Source organism: Penicillium manginii, assembly GCF_028828005.1.
Source record: "Penicillium manginii strain IBT 31320 chromosome Unknown utg000004l:1.0-7231830.0:1.0-7236170.0, whole genome shotgun sequence".
NCBI lineage: Eukaryota > Fungi > Ascomycota > Eurotiomycetes > Eurotiales > Aspergillaceae > Penicillium > Penicillium manginii.
Window position 1 is genome coordinate 2,783,319 of NW_026643105.1, and position 20,676 is coordinate 2,803,994.

Here is a 20,676-nt window from a genome sequence, read left to right on the forward strand (position 1 = left end):
CGCTTCAAAGATCACTTCAAAATAAATCAAGGGTTGGAGCTGGACACGGCGGCAGTATGGAGGCTGGCGAGCTTGCTGGCCACCTTGGGGAAATACTGAGCCACAAAGCTTTCGGTGTAGTAACTGTGCGCTGAGCTGTGATCACCCACAAGGTTATGGGCCAACTCATGACATAGGATTACCCACCAGTAAACAATCGCATCGGTCCGATCTGGATTGGGGCCTCGAAGTAGTGGCTGTTCGTGCAATTGCTGGAAATAGAAGTAATTGCAGAATATACTACCGGCTCGGTTGAACGCGATCGTCTTGCCGCCCGGGTCGTAAAAGATGCTTAGACTGTCGGCACGCATTGCAAAAATCGAACCGCAGTCGAGAATGATTGATGCAAAGATGTTGATTCCCGCCCGATTAGCCGCCAAGAAAGCAGATCGATCAGTAATGGTTCTGACGAACAAAACATTGACACCGCTGGGGAGACTGGCAACAAACTCCAAGTCATGGCTCGGTCGTTCATCGCAATAAGATTTGCTTTCCGATATCTGATTTGTCTCTGGCCGACTGAAGACATCAGAGGATCCGTGGGGTCGACATGCCTGCACGGCAGAAAGAAGTTGTCGGTTCAGTTGATGCGGGGAGCTAACATTGACAGGCTGCTCTGGACGCGGCTGCTGGGGATCCGTGGGGTTGGGGGAGTAGGGTGGTGGAGGGGGAGTTGAAGATTCGGGAAGCATTGATTGAGACTGCTCGCCGGGCTCTGCATTTGAGCCTGAACGATTCCCGTCCAACCCAAAACGCTTCTGCAAGTTTGCAAAAAGACCACGAGGAGCTCGCTCTGGCATAGGAGGTTCGGCTGGAGCAACTTGTGTCTCCGCCGATGGTTGCTTGCTGTTGGGTGATTCAGGAAAGACACCAGGCATTGCATTTTGAGATTGAGATTTTGGCCGAGAGTCCTCCAGTCGTTCTTCCTTGGCTCGTTGGGCCTGGGCGGCTGCCCACTCGGCTTCTCTCTCTTGCAGAACACGTCTCTCCTCCTCCACTTGTTTTTGTCGTTTGTCCTCTGCCATTCGTGCCTCTTGGGCCTTCTGTCGAAGGATACGTTCCACATTGTAGCCTCGCGCACGGAGCTCCAATAGATCCGTTTTCAGCAGCATTTCAAGCGTCAAAGTTGAATGAAGCTTTGGACGCTTTAGTATCAAATGGACGAGCGATTGGCTGATCTCATACAGGTCGTATTTGCCAGGGTAGATGCACAATCCCCAATTGCTTGATAGACGTGCAACAATAGCGTTTCGCTTTTGTGTATGCGACACACGTCGGCCCTTCAGAGATCGTGTAAGAGAGATCGAGTTGACTACTTGCACGGAAAAGCTGTTCTCAAGCCATCGGGATTCATGTTGGACGGCGTCTGCGGGCTGGTCGTGTAAGAAGAGCCGAGCGCGTTCCAAGATGATTTTGTGTAACTTGGCTCCCAGACTTTGGTCCACTGCTACGCCACCGAATCGCGCTTGTTCTTCAACGAGGGTACTCAAAGGAATGGCACCAAGGGCAACGTAGAAATCTTCTAGTGTTTCCTCCTGCGGTGCAGCCTGGATGTGTTCTTTGAAGAGATTGAAGCTTTGGAAATCGTCCACGACAACGACTTCTCTCGCCGATGAAAGGCTCCATTCCCGGATGTCCAAATCTTCATCAAGGTCTGGAATGAGTGGCTTTTCAGCAGGTGCCCCTTTGCCATTTTGCTGAGGAGGAATATCACGGCTTGCTAGGAGGAATTTCGCTCTCTTCATCTCACTAAAAAGTTCCTTGTCCTTCTTAAGAATTGGAAGATGTTCTGCGAGAGTTCTCAGAAGCATCAAATACTTTTCCGAGCTCTGGAACGCAGACGAGACGCGAGCGGGTTCTTTCACAAGCATTCGTGCAATTTCGGTCTTGGTAGGCTCCCGTCTCGAGCCGACAGCCATGAGGAAAAGGTTGGCTTCTTGCCCAAAATCAACAAAGTCAAAGATATCTTTATAATCTTCGCCTTCGCCGAGGTAGCAAAGTCTCGGCGCAACGAGCCGGGTTCGAGAGCCCTTCTCTGAGTGATCCTTAACAGCGATAGGAATGATAGGGCTGCTACCTACGCGCTCAATGTCCTGCGAATTGAGATCGGAGACTCTGCCTGCCAAGTATTTGAAAATGACCCTGGCTTCCCTCTGGCTGGTGGGAGGCTTGCGAATGAGAATTTGAAGACATTCTGACATAGGCGGGTGGGGCTTAACCCCTAATTTAAGGGCATGCGGGTGAAGACGTTTCTGGAGAATATGAAAGCCGAACAAAGATGCCCCCTCGTCTGTAAAGCATTTCTTGGGCGTGCTTAGACCGTCCGACCCTTCGACTGGTAGGAAGGGGACTGTAATGGCCCGTATGTCGAATGCATCGTAGCCGTTGGTATGGTACTCGTTGAGGAAGTATGATAATGCCTTACTCTTTCGTCCGGTATCCTTTTCTTGGTCACTTGAAATCATCAAACGAACTAGTTCAGAGCCGGATGGAAAAGTCTTCAAGCCCATCATCGAGAGAAATTTGCCCTCATTGCTGGTGCTAGTATAGATCCCTGGCCATTCGATCACGGGAAGACCTAAAGCTCGGAGCGAATCCTTGGGCTCGTATAGTTCAGATATTTTGTAGCGAGTCCCAGACGCAGCCTGTGCGTCCTTCGTGCTCTCCGCGGTGCAGATGCTCGTGTTTTTGAGCCTCTGGATGTCGTTTGCCGGGATATCCTCACGAACAGATGTGAGATAGCGGATCAGATCTACGTGGTTCCACTTGCGTGCTGGGGCACTTTTAGCATCACTAGGCTCAGCATTGATGAGACGGTCAAATATGACACCAAGTTCAACCGTTTTGCGAACACCGAGGGCCACTAGGAATTTCTCCTTGACACCATTCAGACCATGCACAACAGGAAGGTCGTCAAATAGACGCACAGAGGCAAAATAGGTTTGCCCAGGCTGCTTCATCCCAAGTTTGGTCGGGATAATAGTTTGAGTTTGAAGAGTGTTGACAACGGACTGTTTGCCAGAAGGACTGAGGACATCCCATGACTTTGACAAGACTGGCAGAATCTGGCCAGCAAAAGTGGAACTTTGCGTAAGATCTTGATCCGCGCCGAGAAGGTTACGATCCCCAGCCTTGTTGACAAGATAGCTCAGCCAAGACACTATGTGCAGCTCGACCCATCCCAAAGCCTCGAGTTCTTGTTTGCTCAATGACTTTGTGAATCGGAAGGGCACCACGGAGGATGGAACTGGAAGGTCAGACGGGATGCGCTGAGGGTTCAAGAAGCTAGTGATATCGGCAAATATGATCAAGCGTGTTGCTTGTCCTTCTTTGTCCTCGTCATTGGCAACCGCAACCCGGAGAAGACTCTGAACCGAAAGCCTATCAAGTTGCCCAGACACAGTTTTTCGGCCGAGCCAGGTGAGAAACTCGACAACTTGGCTTGATCGTAGGGTGCTAGACTCCAATTCTCGTTTAATGTCTGACACTGTGATCTCTGTCACCAGCCCAAACGATGTTAATCTTTCGACGAATTCCTTGGCACCGTTCACAAAGTCCTCCGGCAGAGCAGGAATGGAGTCCATGAAGCTGAGGTCCTTGGGAGCAATTCTTGTCTGGTGGCTTGGGATGACACCGCAGGTAGAAAGAATCTCGATGGAGGCGTTCTTGTTGCACATCCAGAAAGCATCTTCAATAGTCTGACCCAGGACAGACGAGGGTGTCGATTCACGAAACACGAACTGGTTTGCAGTGTGTATAGCCTCGGGGAGCACATCGATGATATCTTCTTTTCGAATCTTTGAGCGGGATGGTGGGAGTTTAGATGCAATTTTAGCCTTGATTGTGGACATCTCGGCCGACCAAGCAATGCGACAGACAACACCAACAGCTCGTAGCATCTCGAGATTCCATTTACTGATGTAACGAGTGTTTAGATCGATGCTTTCTCGCTCAACCGTTGGGATGACAGATGGTGCAGATACGTGAGCGTTAAGACCAGTAGTCTGTTGGGTAGGGAAGCCAATAAAAACCCTTCCTGACTTTGTGGGCAATATAGAGGCAAGAATCTCAGATTCTGAAGCAGATGCTCCCGTTGCGATATTGGCGTCGTAAGACGGTGTTAAAATGGCAATGGTCGCTTTCTTGGGCGGCGGTTTGCGGGTGGCTCTTTCGAGTTCTTTGCTCAGAGAATGGCTAACCGAAGGCAAGATCGAGGCTGTATTTATGTGTAAGAACACGGTTGCGGTCACCATGGTGGCCATGTTGCTTGGCTCTTCGGGACGCTCTGCTTGTTGAACAGCTGTTGACTTTTCTGGTTGGCCAGTAAATTTCGAGAAAAAGCTCCGAAGAGAGCTGGTCGTGTCCCGAAGGTTATCAAGACGGAATATGCTTGCGTTCGGATTCCACTCGACAATTCGCATCCAGGCTGCATCCACTTGCGCAATTTCTTGGGTGATTCCGGTGACTTTCATCAAGCCTTCTGCGGTTTTCGTCTCAATATCCCTGGGAATAGGTACATTGACACCTGGTGCTGTCTTTTTGGACAGCCTTAGCAGACTCCAATCGTCCAACATAAGCTCTATCTCTTCCAATGCAACAAATGTCAGACTGCTCGACAAGAACTGACAAAGCGACATCAATGATGGTATAGGAGAAGAATCGTTTCGGTAGTCTAACACAAATGTGGTGTCTCTGTTCGGGGTGTCCCCCAGATCCAACCGGCGAGTATATAGTCCATTGCCTTTCCAGTAAAATGCCATGGCCTGGTTACCCGAGGATACAAATGGCTCCTCGCAGTCATCAAAGACACTGTAGAATCCAACACCAAAAGCGCCGATTTTGGTCTCGTCGGGGTTGCCATCCGCAATGCGCTTTAACCGTGCCCAGTCCTTCTCGCTAAATGGCAGACCGTTGTTCGAGATGAGGAGACGACGAAGCGTGTGGTTTGAAATAGTATATTTAAGTTGGGTCGTTGGGTCGGTTGACACTGGGGATGGTACCGTTGTCGAAGGTAGAGTCTCGAATTTGATGGTCACTTTCGAAGCGGAGGCATCGGCTGCGTTTTGAATCATTTCTCGTAGAACAGTCCTAAGCGTAAGGGTCAGCTTTCATCAATTTCATACTTTCAATATATCATAGGGGCATACCATTTTCCCGAATACCGGGCAAGAACTTTCGAAATCAATCCCCTGGTATCGACCGTCACTGCTTCTTCATCGGCCCCGGACCCCATAGTCCGGGCCTTCAGAGCGTTGAAGTCCACGTTCAGAGCCATGTTAGGGTCTGTTTATGTGGCCTCTGTCTATTAAAATGTCTTCTTGGATCTCAAAAGTAATACTCGAGGTTGTGTTTCCGTTGGTGGTGTATATCTGAGAAGTCATGCGGCTACCGCATCTTGCGGATGTAAACAAGCAGGTCGCAAATTCTGGGGTGTGAAATCCAAGATAGATGGCAACCCAATAGAAGATAAAGTTCACAAGACGAAAGGACTGCAAATCTGGAAATGCAGCAACAGAAACCCCGACACAAACGACAGAAATGAAGTGTTGAAATGATGATCTGGCGGAGATGCGGACTCGCCGGCGGAGGAGACACGCTTATCGATAAGCCGGCTTAGATCAGCGGCTTAGTCATGATGTTATGGCAGCTCCACCGTCGGCCTCAGGAGCCCTCGAGAGGTAGGATTTACTTGTCAAGCTCAAGTCAGTCGTTGCTTTCGCTGCTAGTACAGTCACTACGTTCGATCTAGTGTGGCGCACTCCTCTATTTTGCGGCGCATCCTCTGTCGCATGACGCTTGGACGTTAGGCCGGTTATACTGCTGTGAATGCGGGCCTGATATCGCAAACCGCTTCTTCGGTCTCCCTCAAATGACAATATGGGGGTCGACCCCTTGTCTCCAATCGCACCGGCGCGCCTGAGGGCGTTGCTACTTCCAATTGGCAGAATCAAGCGCTCGCGGTTCTTGAGCTTTGCTGCTAGACTCCAAGCTGAGAATGTGGTCCGGTTAGGGGATATCAGCCCCGATTCACGACCAAATAGAAGTATGCCATGGCCCCTTTGGGTAGAGGATAGAACCAAATACTCGACCCGTGATGCTGACGGTTCAAATCTCCAGACATGTTTTCTCCTCTCGCATTCCCCACCGGCATGATCCTTTACGACCTATCCTTCTCGGTTCCCCCCACTTCACACCTCGAGCTGTTCCCATTCGAAATATATCGAGAACCATTAGTTATCATCGCAATTGCTGACGGAACGGAGCTTCCGCAGACGTCTGGGACAAATGAGAAACACCCCACACCCGAGGGTCTGGACACATTGCTAGAGGAGCTTGATGTGGTGAAGGAAAGGAATCCGCGGGCATTGGTGAACCAGCTCCTAGTGTTTGATTATGAAGGCCTTGGAAAACTCACAAATGGACCGGACAATGTGCTTTGGGTTCCTCGCCCTGATGTCTCGAAAGCGACGACTATGAAAACGGTTCTGTGTGACATCACATCGGTACTACTTGGGGAGCTCGATGAGTTCGCAAAGACAATTCAAAGTATCCCGTCGATCGATTCCCCCAAGGCTTCGTCTTGGGGACCACATCGCAATCCCGAGCTACGACCTCGGCCAGTAGACCGACTACTGAACCGTATGACCTTGCCCGCACAGCTCCCTTCAAACCCCAATGGAGGACCACCAGAAACACCATTAAGCTCCAATGCCAGCTCACCCGCTCCCAGCGATCACGAAACTCCCACAACCTTCGATGAAATCACACGGTCGATTCATCTATCGCGCACAAACTCCGGGGGTAGAAGTCCTTCGATAAGTTCGCCCAAGGAGCATAGTCGGGATCGATTGTCTGTTAGCGGATTGAGTGCTACCGATAGAACGAAGAATAGAATCAAAGGCCGCGCTGGAGTTGTTATTGGTACTCTTTTCCTGCAGGCGGGAAGGTGGCCTGATGCTCTCAAAGAGCTGTCTGAAGCGGCGAATAATGCACGAGCAGGAAGCGATTATATCTGGCATGGCAAGGCACTTGAATCCATTTTGCTTTGTCTTCTTATGATGGGGTGGGCAGGTATGGATTTTACGGTATTCACCCCTTACATGATTATGAAACGGCAGAGCAAATATCTAACTAGCGTCTAGATCCCCAATGTGCTCTATCCAGCTGCCGAAAAAACGAACAAGGCAATCAGAGACTCCATCAATGCTCCCACGCCGGGTAATCGGATAGTATCTCTCCAAAATCTAGCCAATCTATTGCCAGATCTTTCCAATACGATTCTGAACCTTCACAACCGCGCTGCCAACATCACCGATGAGCCTCTTCCCCAACTGGTCTTTTCAGAAACGGTGATCCGATTATCAAGGCTTCTGGTGTCTGCACGTGTTCGGGATGGCTCACTCGACGACAATGCATTGAAGCATATCGTCATGAATGAGCCTCTCGTTCCTTTGCACCAGCCGGAACTACCTCGGGGAACAGTTGTACTTCGAAAGACTGACATCGCCAATTTCCTTTTCCGTGCCCTTCCGCTTTCCCCAGGTGCAGACTTACCGGCCACCGATTATGTTCCTATCATAGTCGGTGTTGTTTCTGTCTTGAACATTCTCGATTTACCGCGGAAGAAAGCATTTGTGATGCGCGAGCTTCTGTCTGTTATGATCCCTACCCTTGTACAGGCTCGGAAGATTGGCGCTGCGGAAGTAGGCATTCACCCCGCTGCAGGACTAGCCTCTCTAAGCGACACTGTCTTCGATGTCAATGCTCTTGATGTGGGCCCTGGCAATATGGAATCGAGTCTCCGTCTTCTTCTAGCCACGATAGGCGAGATATATGGTGTTCAGCCCTCTTCGTTCTATGAATGGGAGAAGCGTCTTAGCCAGTCATCTTCCCCAGGTGACTATGACTCAGTTGCTGCAATCGCAGAACGTTCATTCCGACACTGCGTTCTGGACCGATATGGTGACCTCAACCTCAAGATTGACGTGCTCAAGGCATGTATCAACTGCTGTGAAGCACTTCCTGACTTCGATGGTGTCTTGCGCTTCACCGTCGAGCTCATGCAAACTATTCGAGGAGACTTAATGCTCGGCGAGAATTACAAAGTACCTCCATACTTACCTCAGGATGAGCAAATTCGCTTGTTGAATAACATAAAGCGAACTGTCGGTGCGGCGAACCGACTGGGAGCTTCGGATATGGCTGCAGAATATTGGGATGACTTCCTTGTGCGCGATGTACAGCTGCTTGCGTTGCCAGCTCCTAGGCGACCTGTACGCAGGTCTAAGACTGAGCTGCAGGCCGTGACAACCGGCTCTGATAAGTCAAAGAAAGACCCGTTCTTATACAACCCTTTCGCCAAGCCAAGCAGCAAGGCTCTTGAGATGCTTGCTGTGATGAATGAGCCTGCTTCATTCCGCGTCACGCTCCAGAATCCTTATGAGTTTGAAATTGAAATCGAACATTTGGAGTTAGAAGGCGAAGGCTTATCTTTTGAGGCTTTCGCGGAGAATATCACTCTTCCTCCGCTTTGCATGCAGGAAGTCATTGTTCTGGGGACAGCCCACGAGGACGGAAACCTCGACATCTCCAATTGCGTTGTGAAGGTACGAAATTGTCGGAAGCGGAAGTTCCCTATTTTCAAATCCTTCTGGAAGCCCGACCCAGAGGTCAAATTCAAGCGAACAGGCCTGGCAGCAAAGAAACCTCTCAGTGAACGTCCAACATCATGGAGTTCGACAACATCAAAGGATGGGAAGACCCTCGCCAAAAAGGGCCCTGAAACAGAAATATGCCAAGTCAAAGTCATCGGCAAACAACCGTCTTTGGTCATCGAGTCGATGTCACTCTCGCAATCTGCGATGATGGTTCTAGAGGGCGAAATTAGATCATTCACTATCACTCTGCAAAATACCTCTTCTTGTCCAGTGGATTTTGTCTTGTTCACATTCCAGGACTCGACCACTAAACAACTGCAATCGGCTCTTAAAAACAAAAACCTACTTCCAGTGGAAATCTACGAGTTGGAATTGAAGCTAGCCACGCAGCCAGCCTTGCGATGGCGCCGCGAAGACTCGGACACGAAGGATTGCTCAATCCCACCCAAACAGAAAGCCACCTTTACAGTGGACGTTCTTGGTAAACCTGGTTTACAAGATACGACTGTGCAGATTGATTACTCGTGCCTTGGAACCAAACAAGATGATCTACCCGAGGTTTTCTATACTAGACAGCTGTTTGTACCGCTGACTGTGACTGTAAACGCAAGCGTCGAGGTTGCCCGATGCGATGTCCTGCCTTTCAGTGGTGACTTTGCGTGGAGAAACAACATCAACTCTCCTATCCAGTCCGAGCAAGAGCCCAACTCACCCCTTTCTACGACCGATCACGACCCCTTCTCTCAGGTTCTATCTCGCCTTGGCAATGGAGCTTATGGTCCAGATCACTGTGTTGTATTGTTGGACCTGCGAAATGCTTGGCCAAGTCCTTTGTCAGTGTGGCTGCGCGTTGACGAACACTCCATTTCTGGCAAAGGGGACCACATCGGTCAGTACTCAGTCGACGGTGACCTCCAACCAGGCCAGACATCTCGATTCGTTCTTGTACTACCCCGCGTGTACTTGGACAACCCTCACGCAACAATCCCCGTCGTCAACACTGGTACACGCCGACAATTCGTCGTCAGCGCGAACAAATTAACATTCGAGGCCGAGGCAGCTTCAAGAGAATGTTTCTGGTTCCGCGAAGAATTCCTGAAACGAGTAATTGGTGGCTGGAGCGAGCCAGCTACTGGCCGCAAGGGATCGATCGACCTTCGCAACATCCGCCTAAACGCTCGCATGGTGGAAGCCATGCGTCTCGAGGACGTGGAAATGTCGTTCTCTCTCACCTCCCCATCAACGGCCTCTACCTCTGCCGATTCTGAATCTTCAGACGCAATTGTTCAAAGTGGCCGCTCTCGCTTCCGCGTCATGACAGACGACCTCTTGACCCTGAATGTCAAGGTGCACAACCGTTCCTCGCGTCCCATCCACCCCCTCCTCCGTCTTCAACCTAGTCTCCGCCACCAACCGAATAACGTCGCATTGGATCTTACGCGCCGTCTTGCCTGGAGTGGTATGTTACAACAGGCTCTACCAATCCTGCAGAGCGGTGAATCGACGCAAGCATCTATCGGCGTGACAGTGCTGTGCAGAGGCGAGTACGAGTTCGGTGCGAGCGTCGAAGAGGCACGACTCCTACGCCCCTTCGGCGAGGAGCCTAAGGGAGATGCAGACCCCTATGATGACAGCATCAAGGATACGTTTGGCGCGGATGTTGTGAGACGACGACGCATCTGGCACGCGAAGGAAACCTGTATCATCCATGCCCGGGATTGAGGTCTTGTTTTGGCATCCATACTAATGATGTCCCCCCGTACCCTTTTGTTTTGTAATGATATAGATTAAGATCTCGCCGGCGTCATAAGGATCAACGTCTGTCTCTAGGTCATATACCTGTGTCATTTGTATACTTTTTTTTGTTCATAGTATTAGCGTGGTACATACTACCAAAGCCATGAAAAGAAATTCTGAAGACTATCCATACAGCAAACTAGTCTACATTCTAATGTGTCTTAATTCAACACCCCGTTTACAATAGTTTAGAAGAGAACAATTACCCACTTTCAGTTTGTCATGATTCGATTTTCATTGATACGGGCGTCAGCATCCCACCATTTATCGTCCAAGTTCCCGTCGCAGCCGTCCCGCAGCTGTCGTGGGAGCGGGCTCTGGCCAGCTGCCAACGGCATCTTCGACCTCTTCAAGAAAAGTAGTGCTGTTGTGAATGCTGGTACCCCCCGAGCACAACACGTACACCCGGTGAGCTGGCATTCACCTGAGCCACCATCTTAGACTCCTCATATGTAACGCCGCCAACCATGAATATGATGATATCCTGCGGTTTATCTCGAGTGTGACCGCTGCCTTCTAGGAAGGGGTATTGCAGCTCCTTTAGACGACCTTTGATGAGATTCTGAAGGGTGACTTCCAGTCGTGGTGAGTGCTGAGTGTAGACATTTTCAACGCCCTTCAGTCCTTTGAATCGGTCTCTGGCCCCGGAGAAGAATGAAGTTGACTCGAAAAGATCGGTGAATCCACCGGCAACTGGCGGGGCTTGAAGCGAATGGTGATAGGCGAGAAGGTTGGGAATGGTGTTAACTCGGTTGGCGGGAACATTGCCAGCAGTCACCAGCAAGTCAAGCAAGATTGGTAAAGCATTGTTTGGCTGTTTCTCATAGCGGAGTGCGTAGAGAGCTACTAGTCGCAGTTTATTCTCGGCGGGGACGTTCGGTAATGCGATCATTTGTTGAAGGGACTGGGAATTGTCAGAGATTGGGGCCAAACCAAGAAAAAATAAAAGGATGCAAGCTGTTTTGACTTACCCTGAGGTCATTGGAGTGGTTGTCATTGCAGGCCAGGCTCTGCTCCAACTCACTTACATCGAGCAGCGTTTGTTCTCCGACACGTCTACTCAATTCACCAACCAATGTGACGTGTTTGCTGACGTTGCCAGAGAGCTTGCGGAATTCAGGGTAATCTTCCACGAATCGCTTCATATCGGCGATTGATTCGATATTCATGTTCGTCTGCGTCTTTACTTGGTACTGCTGCACGTATTCTTTAATGTTCTGGCCCAGATCGCCGAAGTTCTGGTACATATTCTTCTTGAAGAAGGGGTCTTGATCTTGGGCAAGGACAATCTCCTTGAGCTCCGGTCGAATCTCAGGTACATTCCCAAGATCGACACGGCCATTGTTTATTCCGAGCAGTTCATGCACCATCGCCTGGTATGTCCATTGGGTGAGCAGTGGCGTAATAGGGTCATCGCGACGATCCAAAATGAGCAGGATAGGTGGGGTATCCGTCCGGCGGAAATTAAAGAGTTGCTCTTCTTGCGTGAGATGGTATCGGACCTCGGTAGCCAACTTGCGAGCCAAAAGACTGTTCTTCTCGTATCGAATCAATGGATTCTTTTTCAACGACAGAAGCAAGGCCAGAACTCCCTCGGTGGTCCTCTGCAGGGAATCGGGATTCCACAGGTCAGGCGATTGGCTCCATAGGTGCGAGAGAGGGGAGCTCAGGTTCAAAGAACACAAGTCCGGATTTATGACCAGGAAGTCGGCAAACTGTTCCTGTACACATTGGACGACCTCATGGCTATCTGCCTCGGCAAGCCGCTCGAGGGATGACTTGCGGATGATGTTACTCATATAGATATAATATTCGCCATATTTGGGTTCGCGGAGCTCATCTATGAGCAGCTGAATCGATCCGGGAGAGGGGCGCACGAAACACAAGCAGCGCAGATGTCGCATCTTCTCCCGCGCGGCATTGTCGAGGCGGTCGATGAGGTAGACTTCATGATTAAGGAGAGCGGACTGGGTGATGGCGGTCGAGACGATCGGAACCTGTATCCCAAAGGAGTCAGCTATCGGTCCTAAGGATGAAATTGGTTAAGCGCATATCGCACTGTCTCACTATCGAGTAACAGGATCTTCATCTTGGAGGATGAAGACCCCGTGGCCGACTCGCCGGCCGTCACCATCTTGGAGATGTAGCCCGAGACGGCCGCGACGACGTCCATGGTGAGGGATAGCGCCTATGCGCAAGCAATGGAAAGATACAAAGAGTCGAAGAAGATCAGAATGTGGGTGTCGTCAAGGCGCGGGGGGAGGTGGAGAAGGTGAGGTTGGTTGAATGTTGAGCGCGTCCGCTTTCCGCATGACACCACTACCTCTCTAGCCTCTCTCCATCTCCACAACTTTCTTTTCTTCCTTGTTTCTTTTTTCTCCTCTCCAGCTTTCCTCCCCTTTGTTTTGCATGCGGTCTATCGTCTCTAGTGGTCTTCAAGCTGGGTCGATACCATGTTGCCCTACATAGATGTCTGTGAGTATTTCCCTGCATCTTTTTGGCCCGGTCCCTCGTGGAGCTTTCCCCAGAGCTGCAAGCTAATGATGCTCCCCGCAGTGTTTGACTATCCTGCTCGCCTCACAGGCGCATCCGTCGATGAGCGTATGTAAAACCTCGAATCTTTGACTTGAAATCTCGAGTTCCAGTCTTTCTAACTCTTCTAGTAAAACTGATCGGCTCGTTCCTCCTTTCTTACCCACTCGCCGCGATCCTGAAGCGCATCCCCGACGCTCAACCTGCGAAAAAGAACGCGTTTATTATCAGCGTCTCACTTTTCTACATCGTCGGCCTATTCGACCTTTGGGATGGACTTCGCACTCTTCTCTACAGTGCTGCAGGCACTTATGCCATCGCATACTATGTGGACGGGTCGCTGATGCCGTGGATTGGCTTCCTCTTCCTCATGGGTCACATGTCGATCAATCACATCTACCGTCAGATTGCCGATGATAATCAGGTGGTCGACATCACGGGTGCACAAATGGTCATGGTCATGAAACTTTCCTCTTTCTGCTGGAATATTCATGACGGCCGTAAACCTCAAGAGACACTGTCCGATGCGCAGAAGTACTCGGCGATCATCGAATTTCCCAGTATTGTCAACTACCTGGGCTATGTCCTCTTCTTCCCCTCTCTTTTCGCCGGTCCCTCGTTCGAGTATGTTGACTACCGTCGCTGGCTCGATACCACTCTTTTCGACATCCCCCCTGGCACCGATCCCTCTAAGGTACCTCCTACAAGAAAGAAGCGCAAAATTCCCCGCAGTGGCACCCCAGCCGTGAAGAAACTCGTCGTTGGTCTAGTCTGGATCTTTGTCTTCCTACAACTAAGCGGAAACTTCACCACCGAATTCGTTCTGTCCGATGCCTTCCTGGAATTCGGCTTCTTGCGCCGCGTGTTTACTGTTTACATGCTCGGCTTCGCCACCCGCTTCAAGTACTATGGTGTCTGGTCTCTCACCGAGGGCGCATGTATCCTTTCTGGTATGGGTTACAATGGATTCGACAACAAGTCCGGCAAAGTTTTCTGGAATCGCCTCGAGAACGTCGATCCTTGGTCTCTGGAAACCGCCCAGAACTCACACGCTTACCTCGGCAGCTGGAACAAGAACACCAACCACTGGCTTCGCAACTATGTCTACCTGCGTGTCACTCCCAAGGGAAAGAAACCTGGCTTCCGTGCTAGCATGGCTACCTTTGCCACTAGTGCCCTGTGGCATGGTTTCTACCCGGGATACTACATGACTTTTGTTCTAGGATCGTTCATCCAAACCGTCGCAAAGAGTAAGCTCTCGTCTCTTTTTCACCTCAATCTTAGATTTCGGATTTGTTTGACTAACAGTCTACACTAGACTTCCGTCGCTACGTCCGCCCTTTCTTCCTAACGCCCGACGGAGCCAACCCCATGCCATCCAAGCGGTACTACGACTTCCTCAGCTGGCTCGTAACTCAACTCACCCTCGGTTTCGCCGTAATCCCCTTCATCGTGCTCAGCTTCGACGACTCAATGGCCGTCTGGTCGCGCGTCTATTACTACGGCATCGTAAACATCATTGTCTCGATGGCCGTCTTCGCTTCCCCAGTCAAAGCCTACCTACTCGGCAGACTCAAGCGTCGCAATCGTCCTCACATGACTCGCACCGTCAGCCAGGAAACAGTCCGTCCCCCGACCCTGGGCCTACCCAATGACCCTGAGCGTGACTTCGACGAAGTCGTGCAGGAGATCATCGGCGAGATTGAGTCCCGTCGCCGTCGTGGAAGTGTCGTTACCATGCCTTCAGGCGAGGAGCTGAAGATCGCTGTCGAGCAGAAGATCGGACGCAAGCTGTAAGCAGCCAGACTGGTCTGGTTTAAAATTCTGGCGTGGTTTGTGAGATAATGGTTTGTTGAGGATCTGGTTCTTCTACTGTTTTGAAGCCCCTTTCATCTCTATCTACTTGGGGGCTGAGCTCTTTTTAATCTAAGTTTGTATGTATTCTTTTAGAACATAGATATCGTTTTATTCGTCTATGGCACTCCATGGCCATGGTCGACCTTATGTGACTCGCACTCTTGGCCAGGAAATAGTCAGTCTCCAATGCTAGGCTTACCTGGTAATTCTCCTTGGGTGGGAGATCGAACATTAGCTGTGAGCACACCGTTCATTGGTAACTAGAAAAGGCTGCCCTTGAAAACCACTGCCAACGGGACATCGATTTAATCCTGAAATGACCATTCCACCCTCCTCAAGGGCGATGACTTTCGCGTGAGTAAAAAATAACTCCCCTGTTCATTGCATTTCAACGGGTGGTGCCACGAAGAGACTGCGCCTGTATTGCCCGGGCTAAGCCTATCATTATGTCATCCAAGCGCTGGCATATAATGATAGTGTGGTGCTCACTTTCGTAGGCAACAACCCTTGAGATTTTCTCAGCTATTCTTCTCTTATCACAAACGAATCACTTGGACTTTATTTTGCTCAAAAATTGTTTAGACAAGCCTCGGAAACCCTACTTCACGATTCCAATGCAGACCCTACTCTTCAACCTTTTGCAACAAACTGACCCCTTGTGTGAGGAGAATGGTCCATCGAAACACTCATGGGCTGAATTCTCCGATGCTGGTTGCTTTCAAGGTCCCGGTCTTCGCGTGTGGGATATAAACTCTGGCAGCCATCCAGATCAAACAGGGAGAATGCAGGCTCGTTTGTCTCGACAGCATTTAGATTCACGAAAAAGCCGACAAAAGTCACTGGCCACACATGCTGACTATCGAAAGTGGGAGCCAACGCCATACATATCATTTTTTTCGTCGGCATCGGCGCTTAAAAGCTTTCTGGCCAGGCGACAGAGACCACGCTATTCCAGAAGACTTATAGTTATCAATCCAAACGTTCGCATCGCTAAAGGCCTGCCAATGATTAAAATGGAATCAGAGCTAAGATATTATGAAGTACAAGACCCTTATGGGAAGGATTATTCTTATTACAAGGATGAGTATCTTTGTCTTTGGGAGGTCACGCCCGATGAGATTGTGGAACGTTGGGACTGGGATGTCCTCGTTGAAAATGAGAATTGGTATGAGGACGAGGTACTACCTGCTTTCAAAGAGCACAACGATCAATTTTTGCGCAGAAGTCAAACTGGACCAGCTTTTGATATGTCAACACTGCAAAGTAATTTGCCCGAAATACCGCCCGTGTCAGTCAGTAGGGACGCACTGTCTGAGTCGGACCTGGACGATTGCAGCAATTCGGATCCCTATGCTAATGAAGATTGGAATACTTCAAGCGAGGAGGATAATTAGCAGATTGACGATGACACATTTTGGGACACAGATGATGAAGCCGAGGAGTCTTAACACGATTGATAATGGATACAATATTCTGGAAGGCGTCGCAAATATCTGTCAGGATTGACTTACCGTCCCTTGTGCTTCTTCTTTCTTCGTTTTCAGTATTTCGACCAGTGCTACTACATGCTGATCTTGCTCGCATCGTATGTGGGCTACTACAAATAGAGATCTGATGCTCGATAGTTCCAAGTAAGTAAAAGTGTATAGATTGAATATCCGTACAGTATCTGAAGAGAAAGGTCCATGCCAAAAATGCAAGTAATCGAACATGAAAAGCCAGAAAAGTGCAATGAGTATATAATATATCCAAACACAGATGGACAGCCATCCATCAAGAAGAGAAAGAAAAGCCCCGGACAGGGAGAATATATTGCTCAGGTTCACCAAAGCAAGTAAAGAAAGAAGAAAGAAAATAGGGGGAATATTATGTAGGTGCGTATAGTCGTTTCATGTGAGTCGTTTCAAAATGTTCAGCGAAGAGAAGGGGAATAGACAAATGCGAGGGAAAGGGTCCTCGAACAGGGAATGTAACAAGAGGCATTAGCCTAGTGATTGAATCGTGTGATTGAATCAGGAAGTGAGAAATGAGATCAAAGCCGTATAGGTGATTGGGGAAAACAATTCCGAGAGTCGGTTCGGTTCATCAGAAAATGGAAAACAGTCGAAGTCAATGAAGGAGGCGTTGGTTGATATGGTAAGAAATTTTGCCTGAGTCGCAGGAGGGGTATGAGGAAGAGAGAGTCGTGAAAGATTGTGTTGAAAAAGCAAGTACTGCAGTTGCGAGAGTGAGATTGGACGGATTAGAATCCAGTTGTGGTGCCAATGACAGCCAGCGTGATCTGAAATTTTGTTAGAATTCTGCCTTGATTTTCAAAACCATGCACGTGTACATGCACTCGGTCGAACTTACAATGATGACGATGATAACGACACCGAGCGAGATCATCCAGCGATTGAGATTGCGCCACCACCGAGCATTGTTGTACCGCCGCCTCTGAAGGTTCCACAGCTGCGTTTCCAAAGCCATTTCGACATCGTCGTCTGACTCTGTCATCTCGGGTCCCAGCTTAGGCATAGCTGGAAGAGGCAGGAACGAAGCGATGATCCAGGCGAGGGGGAAAATGAATCCCAGGCAGAAGGAATAGACCTGGATGTTCCTTCGTCCAAAGAGAGGCTCGTTCGTTGAGTCCATTGATGGTGCCGTCCATGCACTAGCCGACTTCTGAATGGTTCGACGATCGGTGAATAGGTGTGGAGACCAGCTGTGTCGTAGTCGGCGGGGTGGTCCGTGGAGCTCACTACCTTCAGCTTCGGGGTTTGCGACCCAGTGAGCTCGCGGGTCGCGGGGGTCACTTTCGATACGGCGCTGGGCGAAACGGACGCGTTCAGGCGAGCGAGGCCGTTCACGATCAGGGGAACGCGGTCGTGGGATATTGAGCGGCGTGGGCATCAAGTTGAAAACACTGGAGTTGCTGGTTCCGGGGCGTGCAGAGGATGGGCGGCTGGCGTGTTTGATTGACAAGGAAGGATGGAGGCCCATTGGATCCGCGCGGTAGTAAATCTTAGCCCAGGTCGGGAGAATGTGGAAAACCGTGCTTGAGCTTGTGCCTGGGCGAATGACGCTTCGCATGCTGTTGCTGCGCTTGGATCCGGACGAGAGACTGTGCGGGAAGCCATTGCGGGTTGGAAGATTGGACAAGCTGTCCAAGCGTTCTTCCTCGTGGGAGTTTTTGACTAGCCAGACTGTTGATTGGGATGATTTGGGTTTGAGAGCTGCAACTGGGGGAAGAGCCGGCTCTGAATCATCGATGGCAACTTCTTCTTCGTCGACCTCCTCGGCCGTGGGAATCGGGTTGGCGACATCTTCGTCAGACCACACTGAAGATACTCTCGACAAGTGTGGGTTCCAGCGACCAGATGCTGGACCAGGTGTGAAGTCGCGTTCGGAAGAAGCTGATGTATCAGCCCGCGAGCTCGAGGATGGAGCACGGATCCGCGGGAATTGAACGGGGACACCACTGTCAATGGCAGCTTGAATGTCAGACACTGAACGTAGGCTTCGTGACGATGTTGAAGTTGTAGATCGTGATCGGCTGCTGGAATGGTGCCTTGAGACAGAGCGGAATGAACGAACAGGTCGGAGAGGCGGGCTGGAATGGAAAGATGGCGAGCGAGAACTCAATTGCTCGGACGAGCCTACGGCGTAGATCCACGGCGCGGCACCGGCATGACGCACAGCCGTTCCCCGGGAATTCCAGGAGGACAAGGAATTTGAGCGAGGGTCTGAGTCATTGAAAGGGATGCTTGGAGGCAAGAAGTTCATGCTTGAGTTGTCGAGGGTCACGAAGTTGGGGCTCGAAGGTGCACCAATAGGCTCGACATTTGGACTCGAGAAGCCAATCTCAGTTGAATCATCGTCATCATCTATCGTGGACTTGGGCGAGGTTGGTGGCTCAGATACCACTGCTTTGATTGTCGGGGTGGCTGTTGGTAACACGATCAGGTCGTCATCGGAGAACTCCGCCTCTGAACTGTCAGAGTCATGATCCATGGTCTTTGGTGATTGTATTTCCGGGAGAGACGATTTGCTGGAAAGGGGATCTTCATCCCACATCTGTGGCGGCGACATGCCTGTGTCTGCTGTAGAAGAAACATCCCAAATCTCACCGACTGACTGTTCTCGAACGCTGCTCGCAGCCCCATGGCTAAGAGCCGGCGAAGGCCAGGCTGCGGAGGATGGTCCAGCGGCAGCTGTATAATTGAATCCAGTGTCTGCGATATACTTCTGTTGCCCTTTTCCGGGAATGGGCAACAGGATCTGCTCGGGCTTTGTTGGAAATGGAGTGGCGGTATAGATGTCGACATCCTCTTGGTCATGATCATCTTGATCATGGACCATGCGCAGAGACCGTGTAGGGGATCTTTCATTGTTGTGGGCAGAGCTTCGCTCTTCCAATGCCCGCCGCCGCCGAGGCGGAGGTGAGCGCGACTGGGTGTGTGAAGGCATAGTTGTCGAACCAGAATTAGAGCATGGTCCGAGGGACCAACGGGGCGTCAATAGACTAATAACCAGAAGAATATCTCCAACGTGGAGTATAAACAATGAATGACGTTAACCGAAAAGGGAGTTGTTGTTGTTTTCCTATATTGGCTTGATGTAAGGAATGCCTCGCCCTGGGGGGTCGAGTTTGATCGATATCGATAAGTGGTACTTCTATAGGGCCGAATTCTTGGTGTGTAAAAGAGCGTAAAGACGTCAAAAAGGTCGTCAGAGGGGCAATCAGAAGGTCGTTTCAGACGTTGCAGGCCATTAAAAAAAAGAGCGACAAGGAACGAAAAGGGTCATTAGTTTCAAAAAAGAAGGACGGGGAACAGAACGACTGGAAAACAACACCGCACACAAAACATGAGACACAAAACGAACCAAGGGGGGCCAGGAATTTTGTTGCCCAGCGGCGGTGAAGCGCCGACGAGCAAGGCAGGGCCCAGCAGAGTCCAGCGCCTATCACAGTAGATCCAGACCCCCCAGGGGTATGCAGCCATGCACGGCCCTAGAGCACCGTTGACCTCGCGGGGGCCAGTGACGATTGGTGGAGACGCGCCCGTGAGGATGGATTTTCGGGCGCGTTGCCTGACAGAGTTACGCCTTCTGCACACGCTGCAGTGGTCATTTTGTTCTCCTCTCACAGAGTTTGTGTTCTGTTCTGTAGACCCGACTGGGAGGGGCCAGAGAGGGGAGTTTTGTCTAGCGAGTGTGTGCTCTATGCACTACTGTACATACATGTATGTACACTCCTGTGCCTGTTGACGATCCTGGTGATTGCGAGCCAAATCCTGAAAAGTCACTCTCAGCCCAGCCCCAGTCTCGGGTGGAGTCAATGCGTTGTCAAGGATTCTAGCGCAATTTCTGGGCGGATCTGTCATTCTCTCTCGTTCTCGCCCTCGCTGACTCTTGAACAATATTTGGATCCCCTAGCAGCCCACCTGGGACGGTTGCTCGTGAGGTCGGAGAATTTGTTGACCACGATTCAGTCCCCTCGCATTGACTCATATTGAAATGAGGATGGACAGGGACAGCAGGGGGAGGTGCATATGATGCCTCACTTTCGGGCCACGAGTCGGATGCACGCTCGGTCCACCGGTTCGGGACGAGAGGATGGTCTGGTCTGGACGATAATTATAGCCCCAAAGATGGAATACGGAGAATACAAGAGAGGGCCGTCATTGAGAGATGACAGTTGATTGTTGGTGATTGTTGTTGATGTTTGATTTTTGATATTCTTTTGTACTCACACTTCGGCTGAACCGTGGTTCCATGGTGTGTTTCTGTATTACCAAACACTGCCACGCTT

General features: G+C 50.4%; 6 protein-coding genes across 6 annotated transcripts; 3 read left to right on the top strand and 3 right to left on the bottom strand.

Annotated features, from left to right (window-relative positions):
- Positions 1–26: 26 nt before the first annotated feature.
- Positions 27–5,314, bottom strand: N7533_004776 (histidine kinase-like ATPase domain-containing protein; the record flags this gene model as incomplete). The annotated part of the gene is made up of 2 exons (XM_057101426.1): positions 27–5,127; positions 5,187–5,314. The coding sequence occupies 2 exons, from the start codon at positions 5,312–5,314 to the stop codon at positions 27–29; spliced, it is 5,229 nt and encodes a 1,742-aa protein (XP_056961056.1).
- Positions 5,315–5,916: 602 nt separating this feature from the next.
- On the top strand, positions 5,917–10,418 carry N7533_004777 (TRAPPII-specific subunit TRS120; the record flags this gene model as incomplete). The annotated part of the gene is made up of 3 exons (XM_057101427.1): positions 5,917–6,082; positions 6,157–7,124; positions 7,182–10,418. The coding sequence occupies 3 exons, from the start codon at positions 5,917–5,919 to the stop codon at positions 10,416–10,418; spliced, it is 4,371 nt and encodes a 1,456-aa protein (XP_056961057.1).
- Positions 10,419–10,757: 339 nt separating this feature from the next.
- On the bottom strand, positions 10,758–12,666 carry N7533_004778 (Sec1 family protein; the record flags this gene model as incomplete). The annotated part of the gene is made up of 4 exons (XM_057101428.1): positions 10,758–10,838; positions 10,897–11,397; positions 11,465–12,490; positions 12,553–12,666. 4 exons carry the CDS (start codon positions 12,664–12,666, stop codon positions 10,758–10,760), a joined length of 1,722 nt encoding a protein of 573 aa, XP_056961058.1.
- A 280-nt stretch (positions 12,667–12,946) lies between these two features.
- N7533_004779 (lysophospholipid acyltransferase) lies at positions 12,947–14,822 on the top strand (the record flags this gene model as incomplete). Its single annotated transcript, XM_057101429.1, has 4 exons — positions 12,947–12,968; positions 13,050–13,094; positions 13,157–14,275; positions 14,344–14,822. 4 exons carry the CDS (start codon positions 12,947–12,949, stop codon positions 14,820–14,822), a joined length of 1,665 nt encoding a protein of 554 aa, XP_056961059.1.
- Positions 14,823–15,895: 1,073 nt separating this feature from the next.
- On the top strand, positions 15,896–16,276 carry N7533_004780 (uncharacterized protein; the record flags this gene model as incomplete). The annotated part of the gene is made up of 1 exon (XM_057101430.1): positions 15,896–16,276. The coding sequence occupies one exon, from the start codon at positions 15,896–15,898 to the stop codon at positions 16,274–16,276; it is 381 nt and encodes a 126-aa protein (XP_056961060.1).
- Positions 16,277–17,124: 848 nt separating this feature from the next.
- Positions 17,125–19,331, bottom strand: N7533_004781 (putative serine-rich protein; the record flags this gene model as incomplete). Its single annotated transcript, XM_057101431.1, has 2 exons — positions 17,125–17,163; positions 17,235–19,331. 2 exons carry the CDS (start codon positions 19,329–19,331, stop codon positions 17,125–17,127), a joined length of 2,136 nt encoding a protein of 711 aa, XP_056961061.1.
- Between the last annotated feature and the right edge of the window lie 1,345 nt (positions 19,332–20,676).